The sequence below is a fragment of the Seriola aureovittata genome, chromosome 2, assembly GCF_021018895.1.
Source record: "Seriola aureovittata isolate HTS-2021-v1 ecotype China chromosome 2, ASM2101889v1, whole genome shotgun sequence".
NCBI classification, from domain to species: domain Eukaryota; kingdom Metazoa; phylum Chordata; class Actinopteri; order Carangiformes; family Carangidae; genus Seriola; species Seriola aureovittata.
This window is the reverse complement of record NC_079365.1, coordinates 16,701,346-16,717,308: the sequence shown is the minus strand read 5'-3', so window position 1 is coordinate 16,717,308 and position 15,963 is coordinate 16,701,346. Positions and strand designations below refer to the sequence as shown.

Sequence of the window (15,963 nt, the reverse complement as noted above, 5' to 3'; positions counted from 1 at the left end):
TGTGGTCTTTTCAAAAGCTGATTTTATTTCCAACATTTTTTTTTGACTGCCATTGACTCATGAAGAAAAATTAAAAAATGATTATGCTTTTACTTTTGTTATATTTAATACATTCAGTGTGTATTTTACCTAATATACTCTTTTTTTTTTTTTTTTAAGATATAGAGGAATATATTAAGCCAAATAAATTCACATCCTCAGGCTGTCAAAATAAGTGTTAAGCTACTTGCTGCTTGAATTTATAATACGAATCCCATAGTGCCTTAAACATTACTTTTACCTTCCTAGGTACATAGTATTTTATTGTATTAATATACTGAAGAGGGTTTTTTATATAATTTTTGTCTTTCTATATGACTTGAAATTTATATAATAAAATACATTCTGGGGCAATATGGGTTGTGCATTGTCATTGTGTATGCATGTGAAGAAGGGAGTGAACCAGTTTGTGGACAAGTGATCAATAAATGATTGTCAGGTTTGAATAACTGCTGAGAATCAGAGGTCCTAGACTAGTCTGGGGGTCTCCTGCAAAAATCTTTTGCATCTTTTGCTCCAAAAGAGGCCTCTTTACACATGGTATCATTTAAATAACTGTATGAAGACAGAAGCACTTGTGTACTGATTATCATCAGTATTAACGTTTGTATATTGTAATATATGCTATCAGTATGAATACTTATACCTTGAGTTCATTTTTCTGATCAATGTGCTGTATTTTTAAGTTGTTTTATTGCTACTTTTATTAAAACAAAGGATCTGATTGTGTCCTCCACCACTACGGAGTACTCAGATTCTGATAAGCTGGTTGTAATTTATTCCATATTTTAAATCTGTAACTAAATTTTAAATCTCACACAGTCAAGTGTTCAACAAATGATCTAAATACCTTCTAAAGCCACTGTATCTGTGCAGCAATTGTTCTCTTTCTTTAACTGTTTTCACAACCTATCTTATTCATTTAGAATTTAAGTGAAAATAAAAAATGTCACCTTTAACAAACAACCAATAAAACTTTAGACTACCCTTTGACTTTTGACAGTATTTTCAGTAATAGACCTACAACTTTATACTACCAAATAACAAAAACTGTGACTCTTCATTCCACTTGAATATTTTCATTTCTTTGAAATTACAGTGTTCAAACCACTTCATTAGAATAAGTGCATTACTTTCATCCATCAACAATTTCCATAGGTTAGCTGGGTCACTTTCATGGAAAAAATACCAATTCTTCATATTTAGAAATTCAACAGACATTTATTTAAAAAAAAAAAAACAAAAAAAAAAACAAAATTTTCTTAATTGGGCACAGTAGCTCTGACAATTTTGATATCATCAACTGCACGATCTTGACCGTTTGTCTCCACCATCCCGATCCGGTTCAGCACTCCCATCCCCTGGTAAACTCTTCCAAAAATACTGTGCTTTCCATCCAACCATTGGGTGGGTCCGAGAGTGAGGAAGAACTGGCTTCCATTGGTGTCTGGTCCTGCATTGGCCATGGCCAGAATTCCAGCACCTAACAGACACAGATGAAATAACAGAAGTGAAAATTCTGACTTGCTATCGCTATTCAAGCATCACATACATATTAAGAGTTGGGCATCAGTAACACTATGTTGGTCGATTTTATTCAGATTTCAAGAAAAAACACAACAAAGAGCTAAGAAAGAGCCTTTTTCTTTATTTACCCAACCTACAGTATATTCTTCTCCTCCACATCTGCCACCTTCTGTTTAACTGTGATTTTTCCACTGTGATTACCTGTGAATTTGAGTTCTGGGTTCAGTTCATCTTCAAACTGTTTACCAAATATGGAGGCACCGCCACGACCTGTTAGGAAAACAAAGATCACAAAACTCAAGATTTACTCTCAATCAAGGAAAGTGAACAAGACAAGTCACTAGGGCTGCATCTAACAGTTATTTTCATTATAGATTAATCTGTGGATTAATTATTGTCACGATTAAGATATTTCTTTGTCCTGTCAATAAAATGTCAGGAAATAGTGACAAATGGCTGACATTATTTTCCAAAGCCCAAGATGATGTATTGAAGATGATGTTTGTTTTATTCAGTCAACAAACCAAAACCCCAAAATATTCAGTTTAAAGTCAGATATGACTAAGAAAGGAATCAGATCATCAATGATCCTCATTATAGCCTCCACTCCTCCCGTAAGGCTTTCTACAAGATTTTGGCGCCTGGCTCGCACCTGGTTGCAGTTCCAGTTCATCCTAAAGGGGTTTGATGGGACTGTGTCAAGACTTTGTGCAGCTAAGTTCTTCAGCACCAAAACCATTTCTTTACAGACCTAGTTTTGTGTGTAGGGCCACTGTCGTTTTGAAATAGGAAACCCTAAACTGGTGCCACAAAGTTGGAAGTACACCTTTGTCTAAAATATCACTGCATGTTGTTAACATGATATTTTCCAGTTCTAATTTAATTCATGGAACTGTAAACATAATTATGTAAGTTGAACAAGTAATTTGGTGCTAATTATATAATAATAATAACTTTTTAACCTATTTGTATAACACCTTTCATACAAGGTGTGTAGCACAAAGTGCTTTACAACAACGAAATCACATGCACCAAGTGCTTCACATGAAAAGAAAAGACAAAATGAATAACATTGTTAAATGCATTGATCTAAAATGAAAAACATTAACGTAAAATGAGATATAATAATGAATAGAATAATAATTCATTAAATAGGATAAGAGCTTTCTTTTAAAAATACTTAGTGAGCTGATATCTCTAATATCTACATGTAGTGTGTTCCATAGCTTTGGGCCATAATTGACGATTGCTGCATCCCCAGTTTTCCTACGGCTGTTGCTGGGAACCTTCAATAAAGCAGCAGTAGATGACCTCTGTGTTCTCGGAGGTAGTTAAATAGTTAATCAGGGAATTAGCAATGTAGCTTGGTCCTTGCCCATTAAGGCCTTTGTATATGAGGAGGAGGACCTTGAAATCCATTCTAATGTAACAGGAAGCCAGTGCAGAGCAGCTAAAACTGGACTAATGTGATCTCTCCTCTTGGTTCTGGTTAATAGCCGAGCTGCAGAGTTTTGAATGAGCTGAAGTCTCTCAGTGATTTTTTTTTGGGAGCCCCGTAAAAACTGAATTGCAGTGATCAAGTCAGCTTGAAATGGCAAGACTCAATCTTTCAGCATCTTTTTGGTTTATAAATGGCTGTACTTTAGTTATGTTTCTAAGGTGTCGTCACCTTGTTGACGTGGGAAGTTTAGATCTGAATCCAAGATACAGCAAGACTTGTAACCTCAGATTTAATCCATGGAGTCAACTTCCCCAGGTTATTGAAAATCATCTCTCTTTTTGTTTTTGGGCAGACTAGTCGGATATCAGACTTGTCCTCTAAGGGTTGTCCTCTAACCCTAACCCTAAGAAGTTATATCATATCTAGTGATACCAAGTAAGATCACCTCTGAGAATTCCTGCAGAAAGAGTGATGAATCTCCTGGTGGCCGATGTACTGTAATGATAAGTACTGATAATTCTGCTTTCAATTTAAGAGCGGGATAATAAAATGATGTAAATTCACCCAGGTCAGTGTCATTAAGCACAAACTGCGAAGAGAAAATGGCTGCAATCCCTCCTTTCCTGATATGTCTGACTGGTAGAACTTTTAGTTTGGAGGACAAGTCTCTATCAGTATTGCTACACCAGTAGTGCTGTTTAGCCAGGTCTCAACTAAAAACATACAGTTCAACTTCTTTTCAGTTATCAGATCATTAACTAAGAAGGAGTTGTTGTTAGCAGATGATTTGACATTCAAAAGCTGTTGGGGATCTGTGACAGGAAGGGACACTGGTTTTGGCTCAGTATTGACAAATTTAAGATTATTCCGGATAGTCTGTGATTGCTACGGTGAGTTTTACCATGCCACCGGCAGTTTAAAATCCCAGTTACGTTCAAAGAAGTTTGTCTGTCTGTGCGCGCTGTCGTTCGTGCTTATCTGGACGTTCTTGTTTGTGTATGGTATTCCAAGGGCATGACGTAGGTTGGCTCCTGGTAGCCTGGATCCAGTGATGTTTGGGTGAACCTTGTCTGGTTTAAAGCGGTCTTTAAAGTTCCAGAAGATATTGAAATTCTCAATAAACTTTATCTCACGGTTGAAGCAAGCTGATTTCAGCCATGTATTCAGGTCAAGGAGTCTGCTGAAGAATTCAATTCCGTTCCCAAGAGTTGGAATTGGACTAGGAATGTAAACATGTTGTGGCTGAGATTCACAGTCATTCAAGGTTTTCCTGTAATAGGGAAAAGTCTTTTTTCAGGATCTCAGAGCCAGTTTTCACTCGCAGAATGTCAAAGGACCCAGTCTGGACAACAATGTTCATAATGTTTGGGTGTGTAGAGAGGATAGCTGGTAACATCTCTGTTAGCTCCCTGACAGATGTGTCAGTCATGGTTAGATTTTCAGTCCTTGCTATTTTTACATGCTTAGTTAATGAGTCCCCAATCAAACTTGTGTCTGGCTCAGGTGTAAAGTTCACAGCAATTCTTCTGGCTCTTGGCCTAGCAGTGGTTTTGGGGCCTTTTCTTGAGTTTTCTTTAAGATTCCCTGTGTTCAACATGATTAGACACGTTACTCTTGACATATGGCTTAGCATTGATTTTGGGGCTATTTCTCGGATTTTGTTTATCCTTAATGCTGGTGTTATTAGCTTCTCTGGGTTCAGCAACAACAGGTATGATCCTCTGAACAATACTAACGAGTATTATTCAGAGGATCATACCGACAGTCGTTGTTTACCGACAGTTCGGGTGGTGGAGTGAGCATAGGTGTTCTCCTATTTGACGTCCTCCTGGATTTGCCACAGACGACCAGGTCGTCTGTGGCTGGTCTGGGAGCCTCCTCAGCTAGTCCAGTGGTATTAGGACATATCCAGGGGAGAGTGTCCATGAATAAAAATCTGTCTGTCCATTACCATAGTATGTAATGGAACATTTCAATCTTCCTCTTGAGCTCCGTTATTCTCTCAATAAGTCGTTCACAGCCTGAGCAGCTTACTGACTTTGCAGATTTTGCCATAATGTTGTCTTCTGCTGGTCTGACTGAAACTTTTCTGTCTCCTGGAAGCAAACAGCTCTCTTTGGAAAGGTAGACTATAGGAAATTACATAATGCAAGCGCAAAGCATATAGAAGGCAGAAAGCAGAGGAAAACACGACTGCACTGCAGCACAGCCTGGAAGCTACTTTACTTTTATTTACTTTTACTATATGGAAAATAGAGACAATGTATGAGTTTCATTCAACATTTTGTAATTGGAATCTTTATTCTCCATATTTCTTAAACTTCATGCTGCCTGTGGGCAACTATTTAACCTAGAATCTGTCACATAAAAAAATATCTCCAGTAAACTTACCGGGAAATGAAAGGAATTTAAGGATCTGTAAAACAAAGGGCCTGACTAAAAGAACACAAAAGCACGTGACCACATACTTTTGGCTATATCAGTGCACATGATGAACCCACCTGTCCCCGTAGGATCTCCACCCTGCACCATGAAGTCTTTGATTATTCTGTGAAACTTTGTGTTGTTGTAGTAGCCTCTTCGGGCCAGCTCTGCAAAGTTTTTGCAGGTCTTTGGTGCATGTCTCCAGTACAGCTCCACCACCACCGTCCCCATCCTGCAATACACAGTCAGTGTTACTGTCAAGCCTCTTTAAGCAGATGTTATTCTAGTTTTTAGCTAAAATATTCCAGGTGAAGTGATCTGAGACTTCGTGTGGCTAAATGAAACGATACACACAAAACCAGCATTATGAAAACCAAGGCAAAGTATCAGAATCTGCAGCTTTCTTTCGCACTGGAAGAAATCCTGGTATCAACATAATAAACCTAACAAGCCCTGCACCAAGTTAACACCACCAACCACATAACTGACTTCACGTTACTGAGAGCTAGCTGAGTTAGCATTCAGCGCTTTTAATAAAAACTCAAAAACTCACGTCGTCTCAAAAGCCACTGTGGGCGGCTGCCATGTGTCTGGGGGTATTCCTGACATTGTCGCTCCAAACAGTTAACTTCAGTCGTCTATTTATAGATAGTTTTAAATAAAAAGTCAGTGATGTTTCAGTGTAGCACATTAATTCAATTCATGGGTAGTTTCTTCTTCTGTGGTTGCCGCTCATTTCCTCTGCAGGTTGTAGGACTCGTGCGACACACGGCTGCCCTCTGCTGGACAGAATCACCATGCGTGCTTTAGTATGGTATGGATCGTGTGAAAATTTGCCTGGTGTTATTTCCTAAGTCAATTACACTCATTTGCCGGTTTATTAGGTAAAAGTAGCTAGAATGACTTGCTATTACCCTATAACCATGGACAGGTTGCCTACCAGGCACAGGCCCAGGGCCGGAGAGGTCGGTTGCCCCCTGGACCTGTGCCTCTGTTTGAAGTTTCATATTTCTTCTTTGAAAGTCACAGAACTCTGTTAAAAACACAAAATGACACAAAATAACCATAGAGAGACACACACAATGGTCCCAGACAAAAAATATCACTATGGTGGGACACTGTATCATAATACTGTGATATAAATGGCAAATCTTTACAAAACAAAGTACATCAAAGTATATCATAAAGTATGTGCAATAAGTCATGTGCTCTTGATTGAAATTTATTTTGATTGTCTCAGGAAAACACACCAGAACTATGTCTTCCCTACTTCATCATCTGTTAAAACAGGGACAACAGGTTCATTTTTTTTTTGCCATTAATATGTTTTACATCAGCAATGTGGAAAGGAGATGCGAATATCATCAATATGCGGTTGTCATGATGAGATGTTTATGACTCTATTCTCATGAGAGACAACCAGTTCAGAGAGTGTAAAAGGAGGGAAGAGTGTGAAAGCAAGCCAGCATTATTAGCTCCTGGGGCGATGCAGAGATAATGCAGATTATGATTTATGTTCTGTAAACGATGGACAGCAGCCAAAACTGGGAAATGAAAGGAAATGAGTGTGACAGTAGGAATTCTACATACACGAGTACGTAAGTAAAGGTGTGGGCCTATTCATATCACACTTTTCAAAACAAAAGTTGCAAAATGCTCCATTATGCAAGTATTTAGTTCATCTCATAAAAACACCAGGCCACAGCTTTTCTGTGTAGTGTTCGTGTTCATCTCGTGTAGTTCAGATTAAAAACTATGAGAAGAGCAACGCGGATACAAGGCCTCTAACATGACGGATAAATGTAAGTAGAAGAAGAAACTCTTCTTTCACGAGGTGGCGGTAATTCACTTAAAAGCCCGTTCCCCACCGCCAAGTAATAACATCAGAAGAAGAAGGACTCCTCTAACTCCATATTACCTCCTGCGGTTAACAGCTAGGTACAGTCACTTATTTGTACTTTCTCCACCGTTGTTCTCATTAATATATGTAAATTATTTGTGGTTGCTGTCTGTCAACAGGCTTTTGTTCTTGTTTTAGTGTAACGTCTTTTCTGGGTTCATCTTAGTTAGCTAGCTAGCTAAACCAAACCAGTTCATGCTGACGCTGCAGTCGTAAACGTTGTGTTTGGAGCATTGACTGTTTGGAGAGGTTCATACTCTCTATACTCATACTGCTTTAATGTTTAACGACTTACGTATTTTATTTGGTTAGATAGTCATATTTTCAATATGTTAAACTTATGCAATGATTGATCACAGCCTAATCCCAAATCAGCAACGCTTTGCAAGAGTGAAAACTCGTCAGATTCCTAATGAGATGCAGTGATTTTACAAACAAACAGTCAATGTGACCGGTATTTCCCTTACCCTCTTCTAATATATACTATATACTTAATTTGTACACAATCAACTGATCTAATTTCATCCTCACTCCAGGCCAGGCCTATCAGTAACCCCAAAGGTTTTAGTTCAAGGCCAATTCCTCGCAATAATTCCTACAACAAAATTGTCAGTCATTGTAGATTTGATTCAAGTCTGCCTTGTGTCACATGGCTGGATAAATGAACCAAACATGTATTTGTTATGAATTTAAAAACATTTTTTTATTAAGAATAGCTTGCACTGAGAGTTCTGCAAGGATCCGTGAAAATCACAAGAGTAAAAGTTCCTATTATTATTATTATTATTATTATTATTATTATTATAATGGTTTCCACTGAGTAAATGAACAGTTATTGGTTGGATGCTTTTACATGCTGGATTTCATGGAGTGAATCTGCTTTGCCAGTGAGTTAGATTAGGTGTGTCTGCATCAGTCTCGCCTTTAATCTAGTGTTCATTCATTTTGGCACTTTCAACAGGATCGCTGTATCTTTAATGTCCTTTTTTCCAATGTGCAACCCAGTCTGCAGGAAGAGTCAATGTGTTAGATAGTTAGTCTACTTGTTTATCTGGCAAGCAAAAGGGGGAGGGATTATTGGGGATATCATGTCATGTGGTTAATGGCAGAATGACTTTTTTATGGCAGAAATTTTGTAGTGTCATGAGTCTGTGCTAATACTTAGATTTATATACATTTTGCAGCAGCAACACAAGCTAGCTGTAACTTCAAGCTTAATTTTGCTTTAACAGATGCAGTAAATTCTGCATCCATACTACCATGTGATTAATCAGATGAGGAGCCTAAGCCAATTAGGATGGTAGCATGCCTGTTAGCACTTCTAAGCTTGCAGCTAGGTCAGGATATTTTTGTGAGTAAGCTCCAAGGACGAAGGAGAGTAAAAGAGGTAGACACCAGATGTATTTCAGTAATATAGAAGTTGATTTTTAAATAACTTTGAGTTTGTACATGAATTATTTTTTTGTCATACTTGACACAGACTACAGTGCATGTTTGTCCAGAGGAAACCCCAGATAGTAACGACTTTAACTTTTCAGTCTCATCTCAAGGTCCTGCACCATGTCTATTGTCAAGATCCACGCCCGAGAGATCTTTGATTCTCGTGGAAACCCCACAGTGGAGGTTGACCTTTACACTGACAAAGGTAGGTCTAAATGTACTGTATTACTCTAAAATTTGTGACAATGTAGGGTACTTAAAGTCGTGAATTTTTGAATTTATTGCCCTTGTTCCTCAATAATAAATTTCACCAGCTAATATGCTAAAGGTATGGTCATTTAATTGTTTTATAGCGTTTTGATTAATGCTTTTAATTTAATTTAGTAATTCCTTTGTCTTCTTTCATGAACATTTCGCAGGCTTGTTTAGGGCTGCTGTGCCAAGTGGAGCATCTACTGGAATCTACGAAGCCTTGGAGCTCCGGGACAATGACAAGTCTCGCTACCTTGGGAAAGGTTTGTACATAATTTTTCTTTCTTTTAATAATGGTGTGGTTTCCATTTTCATCATATTTTACCACTAAATATAATTATTTAGTGGTAAAATGTGGTGGTAAATATATATTCCTTGAAGAGCTTTGTTAAGAAAAGTGCTATATAAATAAATAAAATTATTATTATTACTTACAGACTGAAGCCCACTTCAATTTAAAAGAAAAATACTATATCTTTCCCTGTGTCATCTTTACTTTGTATTCTCTCTCTCTTCCTCCAGATGTGAAAGGGATAGTGAGTTTCCATTGCCTGTCCTTAATTAAAAACTGAAATTTGTCCGTTTGACACTACAGCAATTAATTACACTGCCATTTAATTACAGTCATAACAACTGATTACTGAATGCTTTTGGGAATTGACCAGATGTGATGGGCATGGTGAATTGTGTGTAAAAGCATGCTCTCTCTCACTCCAGCATTGCAAATAAAATAGTATAAACAAGAGCAATGTAAAAAAAAAAAAAAAAAAAATCATCTATACTGTTGCATGGTTCGATGTATGTATTTAAGCATGAAGACTTGCATGTGTTTATACATATATGGCTTTGAAATTAGCTTTGCCAAATCTGCAGGAATAATCATAATATTGTGTCTGTCACAGGAGTCTCACAGGCTGTAGATCACATAAATTCAACTATTGCACCTGCACTTGTTGGCCAAGTAAGGACATTATCTTCACACTCCGTTTGTTTTTACTTTCCAGATTTTGTAGTAATGGAGTTTTAGAAAGTGTTCTTAATTTTTGTTAATGTTTATAATTCCGAACTTGTTTTCCCTCATCTCATCAGGATGTATCCGTGGTTGAGCAAGAGAAAATTGACCAGATGATGATTGACATGGATGGCACAGAGAACAAATGTAAGTGACAATCATAGAGTTGTGCTTCTTAGACTGTGACAACTATATACAGAGCAGTCCAGACTTCTTTAGATATCTGAACAGTGACATGTTGCTGGTGATGCTCTGAGTCAGAGATATTGGGAATTTCCAACAGTAGTTGTATTTCCCACTTGGTGAAAAGTTATAACTAAATAAAATCCAGCATTAACACTAATAGAATAGAATCAGCTAATCATAAAAGAGCTAAACATAAAATAGAAAGGAGATGAATAGAACTTCACTGTCAAATAAAGTGGATTGATTTGATCTGATTTCACATGTTAACTACCATAAATACAATATGTAACACCACAAAAGTAGCTAATTCAGTCTATTTAAATTATGTGAGTACAAGGCTGACAGCAAGGGTAACCATTTTTGAATTATGTGTGAACACCCTCAAGTCAGAATAATGGGAAGTCTTCCTGTTCTTCCCATTCTGATGACATGAATTCATTCATGAATTTCCCCTAGGGGATAAATAAATTATCTATCTATCTTTCTATCTATCTATCTATTGTGTGAATGCAGCATTGGCGTGGCTCTCTTGCTGAATCCAAGAGGTTTCTGTAAATCAGTAAATTTAAGTAAATTAGATATTTTCTGCACTTAAAACAGCCAAGTTTGGAGCGAATGCCATCCTGGGTGTGTCTCTGGCTGTTTGCAAGGCTGGTGCAGCAGAGAAAGAAGTCCCCCTCTATCGTCACATTGCTGACCTTGCAGGAAACCCCGAGGTCATCTTGCCTGTGCCGGTGAGGATCTCTGCACCAAATGAAACACATAAATTTCCTTTTTTTTTCTTCTCCATATTCTATATCATTATTCAGTTCACCTGCCAGTTTATCGTGAGGTCACAGGCAGCTCTCATTTCTCCCCTCTCCACCTCCACCAGGCCTTCAATGTGATCAATGGTGGCTCTCATGCAGGCAACAAGCTCGCCATGCAGGAGTTTATGATCCTGCCCATTGGTGCTAGCACCTTCAAAGAGGCCATGCGCATCGGAGCCGAGGTCTACCACAATCTCAAAAATGTCATCAAGAAGAAATATGGACAGGATGCCACCAATGTGGGCGATGAAGGTGGTTTTGCTCCAAACATCCTGGAAAACCAGGAAGGTAAACATTACAGCTGATTTTTGCTTACAACTGCTAGATTAGCCCAGTTTTCAGGTTCCTTTCAAAACACATTTCTGCCCAGAGTGATATTACAATGCTTATTGCATAACGCAGTACGGTAGCTTTGCAGTAGATACAACCTTACGTATGAATTATGTTGAGGGTTTGGTTGTGCATAGACTCCTTTCTGTGATACGTTTTGAGACTGTTGTGGGGTTGTATTGGACTGTACTATGTTAAAAGGATGTTTTGTAGATCTCATTTACATGCATGGTGGAACAAAATGCAATTTAAAGCACCACCACAAATTACAGCCTCACAAATTACAATGGAGTTGAATCAACACTTTTCTTATACAACAGTTAAAATGTATGTGGTACAAAAGTACCATCTGTCACTGGACTGTTGAATTGGGTTGTATTACATCATCATCATCATCATCATCATCATCATCATCATCATCCATGTACCTGTAGTAGATTGTTTTCTGTGGTGCTCCATGTTTTATAACATACATGATAAGTAATACTCTGATCATTTTCATATTTATTGTTTCACCCTACAGCACTGGAGTTAATAAAGGAGGCCATTGCCAAAGCAGGATACACAGATGAGGTTGTGATTGGCATGGATGTGGCAGCATCTGAATTCTACAGGGAGGGAAAATATGACTTGGACTTCAAGTCTCCTGATGACCCAAGCCGTTACATCACACCTGACGAGCTGGCTGATCTCTACAAGAGCTTTGTGAAGGATTATCCAGGTAACGTTCTGGCACTTTCTCTTTTTATACATTATTTAGCACGAGGAGAGCAGGACACACATTGTAGTTATAATGTCTGCACCATCACAGTCTCTCGAAAGTAAGGGAGCCTGCTGTCCAGTAATTTTAATCTGTTCATCCTCTAAGAGGACCAAGCAAATTGATTATCTGCTTTTGTCAACACTTGTTTACACCATCAAACATCAATGCAACAATAATTCGGATCCTGTGGTGGTTGAATGGTTTCAGCGCATGTTATATAACTGCAACGTCCACAGTTTGATTCCATTTGTGGATCTTGGTTGCATGTCATAATCCTTCTCTCTCTCTCTCTCTCTCTCTCTCTCTCTCCCTCTCTCTCCCCCCACATTTCCAGTTCGCCTCCTCACTGTTGACTATCAAAATAAAGGCAAAAATGGCAACAAAAAAAAAAAATAGCAGTATCCAGCTATGTGCTGTAAATGGATATGAAACAGAAAAGATAAAAGAAAAACATTTGAAGGAAAGAAAAGGTTGAAAGTCATCTAACTTTTGAAGCAAAGAAATAATCTGAAGCACTTAACGAAATGTTTACAAAAATGTGTCCTTTGACTCATAATGACTACTGTCAACAGTTATGAATTCCACCAGCTTAAATTGAAATGACTATTCATCACAACAAAACTTTGTTCGTACAAAAAAAAAAAAATCACAAGATGGAGGTGTAACTGCCTGATTTTAAGAATATGTGAACAATGTTTGTTCAATATCTGCAGGTGAATGCAAAATTTGACTTTTTGTATGCAACACATGAAGAGAGTGAGGTATGACATGCTGCAAAGGTCCATGGATGGGAATTGACCCTTTGACATTGCCTGTCATAACTGATAGAAATGATGCCTTAAACTACCCAAAATAAACTAGAATTTTTATTTTACATGTTTTTGATTAGAACCGTCAGAGGTTTGTTAAGCAGCTGCCTTTTTAGGTTTTGACTGATCCTTTGATGGAAACAGGCAATCATTGATGTTTCAGTTTAAGTCATACTGATCATATTGATGGTTTTAACAGTTCAACGAGGAATGTCTGCATATTTTCTCTTACAGTGGTTTCCATCGAGGATCCGTTTGACCAGGACGACTGGGCGGCCTGGACCAACTTCACAGGCAGCACAGACATCCAGATTGTTGGAGACGATCTGACAGTGACCAACCCCAATCGCATCAGCAAGGCTGTGGAGGAGAAAGCCTGCAACTGTCTGCTGCTGAAAGTCAATCAGATTGGCTCAGTTACTGAGTCTATGAGAGCGTAAGTCAACATTTTAAACTTACAACAGTTATATGTATGTAGGTCAGTTGAATATTAGATGCTTGCTTTGTGATTTCTGAATTGCCACCCACCCCTGGATTGTGTCCCTTTTAGTGACACAAAAATGGCCAGAATGTGACGAGCAAAGCAAAATAACCTCTCCTTTCAACTAGAAGTTGGCAAACATGAACTCAGTGTCAGACTGAATGAATGAAGTGACATGAAACAGCCGTTTACTCAGATTATCAAGATTATCTGATTATCTAGAAGTTGATGACCTGTCAGCAAAATCTCCTCTCTCCTCCCTCCTCCTCCTCACAGGTGTAAGATGGCGCAGGAGAATGGCTGGGGGGTGATGGTCAGCCATCGCTCCGGTGAAACTGAGGACACCTTCATTGCAGATTTGGTGGTCGGTTTGTGCACTGGACAGGTAAATTGAGATAATTGAAATGTTTATTCAATGAGTGTGTCTTTTGAGAACATAATAAATTGCACATTTATGCCTAAGATTGTGATTAATCCTGCCTTCGCGAAGGGTTATAATGTTCAGTTTTTGTTGTGGTCATTTTGGAGGCTTTGGTTTGTGGTGCTGGTGTATTTATTATCCTGCCCACATAAAGATAGAATTTATTGCAGGAATGCATTACTTTTAGCTCAGTGTATCTAAAATGGCAACAACCCGTGCATCCTTTTGATTAACTAAGACTCTGAATTAAAGACATGCAACAGAAATAGCTCAAATGCAACATTATGTTTGTGACATCAATATTAAAATGACTTGATAAAGATTAATGGAGACTTTGAACACCTTTGGTTATGGTATACAATCTTTTCAGATCAAGACTGGGGCACCTTGTCGCTCTGAGCGTTTGGCCAAATACAACCAGATTCTTAGGTAAGTCATTCTTTCACCAACTAAGGAATTTTATCACATTTGTGTCATTTTAAAAACTATATAATGCAACTTTGCTTGTAGTATTGTTTATTTTGTGAAATAAATCACTACCCATACCTGTTGTGCTAAACTAGAGCTACTTAAACATATTATTTCCTCTGTTTTTAGTCAGTTCATTAATCTCACTTTGTATCATTTCCATATCTTTTAATCAGCATTGTGTCTGTACTTGGCTCATATCTTTGAACTTCAATCACACCGCAGTCAGGGCTTTAAATTAAACCAGTTACATAATTAAATACATACAGGAAAATACCTACTTGTTGTAAAACTAATTTGTGAGAGGAAACTAACTTTGAATATTTTCTTTACTGTAGAATTGAAGAGGATTTGGGAGACAAGGCTCATTTTGCTGGAAAAAACTTCAGAAAACCAGTGATAGAGTGAATGGATGAAACATTTACTTCACATACAAATGGAATCACACATACAAATGCATAAAAACACATTGGCTAATGATGGAAAACAATCAAAATAACGTAGAACTATTCACATACAAATAATGAATTTATAGAAAGAACTGTAGTTATTGCTGTGATGCTTTACAAGCAAGTCATCCACTGTACTGTTTTGTTTTTTAATGTGAAGTAAAAATAGACCTGATTAGAACTTGAGAAATATTTATTTACAGCACTGACTAATTACGATCAAAAAGCAGCACTTGGATACACAGTTAATAAAAAAAAGATTTATTAGTGACAGAATCTATTGTGATTATTCATTGTTATCTTGCTGTTGTGGTAATGGGCGTTTTTGTTGGGTTAAATGAGATTGATGTGATTTAAATCGATGAATGGATGGAGTGAAACAAAATGCTGATTCAATCGCTTGGTTATCAGGCCACAGAGTGACCTGTGGAGCCATTTACAGTTCATTCAGAAAGTCTTCAGACCCCTTCAGTTTTGTTATGTTGCAGTCAACAAGTTGACTGAAGTTATGCCAAAATTAAAAAAAAAAAGAATAAAAAAAAAAAAAAAAAAAAAAAATCCCTCAAATCTACACTTGATACCCCATAGTGGTCCAAAGTCCAAAGTCCTTCTGGACTCCTCCCATCTCCACACAGGGTCCCCGGAGCTCAGTCAGAGTGATCTTCGGGTTCTTGGTCACTTCTTTTACCAAGGCCCTTCTTCCCCGATTGCTTAGTGTGGCCAGGTGACCAGCTCTAGGTAGAGTCCTGGTTGTTCCAAACTTCTTTCATTTATGAATTATGGAGGTCACTGTGCTTTTTCAATGCAGCAGATTTTTCTAGCCTGCCACAATCCTGTCTCTGAGCTCTGCAGGCAGTTCCTTCCTCCTCATGGCTTGGGTTTTGCTGATGTGCATTGTCAATGTAAGTCCTTATATAGACAGGTCATAGACAAATTAGATCCAATCGGCTGAATTGACCACAGGTGCACTCAATAAAGGTGTAGAAACATCTCATCTGAGATACATTTCAAGTATCATAGCAATAATTATGTCAATATGATATTTCAGTTCTTCCTTTTTAATAAATTTGCACACATTTAAAAAAAAAAAAAAATCTGTTTTCATTTTGTCATTATGGTTTTAATGAGTGTAGGTTTATGAGGGAAAAAATATTTAGATTTTATTTTAGCATAAGCCTGCAACATAACACAATATGAAAAAATTAAAAGGGT

The 15,963-nt window shown here is 37.7% G+C and overlaps 2 protein-coding genes across 4 annotated transcripts; one reads left to right on the top strand and one right to left on the bottom strand.

Annotated features, from left to right (window-relative positions):
* Positions 1-1,118: 1,118 nt before the first annotated feature.
* On the bottom strand, positions 1,119-6,167 carry ppil1 (peptidylprolyl isomerase (cyclophilin)-like 1). The gene is made up of 4 exons (XM_056392866.1): positions 5,985-6,167; positions 5,509-5,663; positions 1,768-1,836; positions 1,119-1,522 (listed from the first exon to the last, which is right to left on the bottom strand). Exons 1-4 carry the CDS (start codon positions 6,038-6,040, stop codon positions 1,302-1,304), a joined length of 501 nt encoding a protein of 166 aa, XP_056248841.1. The 5' UTR covers positions 6,041-6,167; the 3' UTR covers positions 1,119-1,301.
* A 1,073-nt stretch (positions 6,168-7,240) lies between these two features.
* Positions 7,241-15,027, top strand: eno1b (enolase 1b, (alpha)). 3 transcript variants are annotated; one of them, XM_056392173.1, is made up of 12 exons: positions 7,241-7,369; positions 8,870-8,976; positions 9,191-9,286; positions 9,926-9,984; positions 10,113-10,182; positions 10,822-10,955; positions 11,096-11,318; positions 11,884-12,081; positions 13,167-13,368; positions 13,690-13,798; positions 14,205-14,263; positions 14,641-15,027. In XM_056392173.1, exons 2-12 carry the CDS (start codon positions 8,892-8,894, stop codon positions 14,708-14,710), a joined length of 1,305 nt encoding a protein of 434 aa, XP_056248148.1. In that variant the 5' UTR covers positions 7,241-7,369; positions 8,870-8,891; the 3' UTR covers positions 14,711-15,027. The 3 variants fall into 3 exon arrangements, with proteins under 3 accessions (XP_056248148.1, XP_056248155.1, XP_056248162.1); XM_056392180.1 differs by having other exon boundaries at positions 7,307-7,369; positions 8,882-8,976; XM_056392187.1 differs by lacking the exons at positions 7,241-7,369; positions 8,870-8,976 and adding an exon at positions 9,546-9,559.
* The last annotated feature ends 936 nt before the right edge of the window (positions 15,028-15,963 follow it).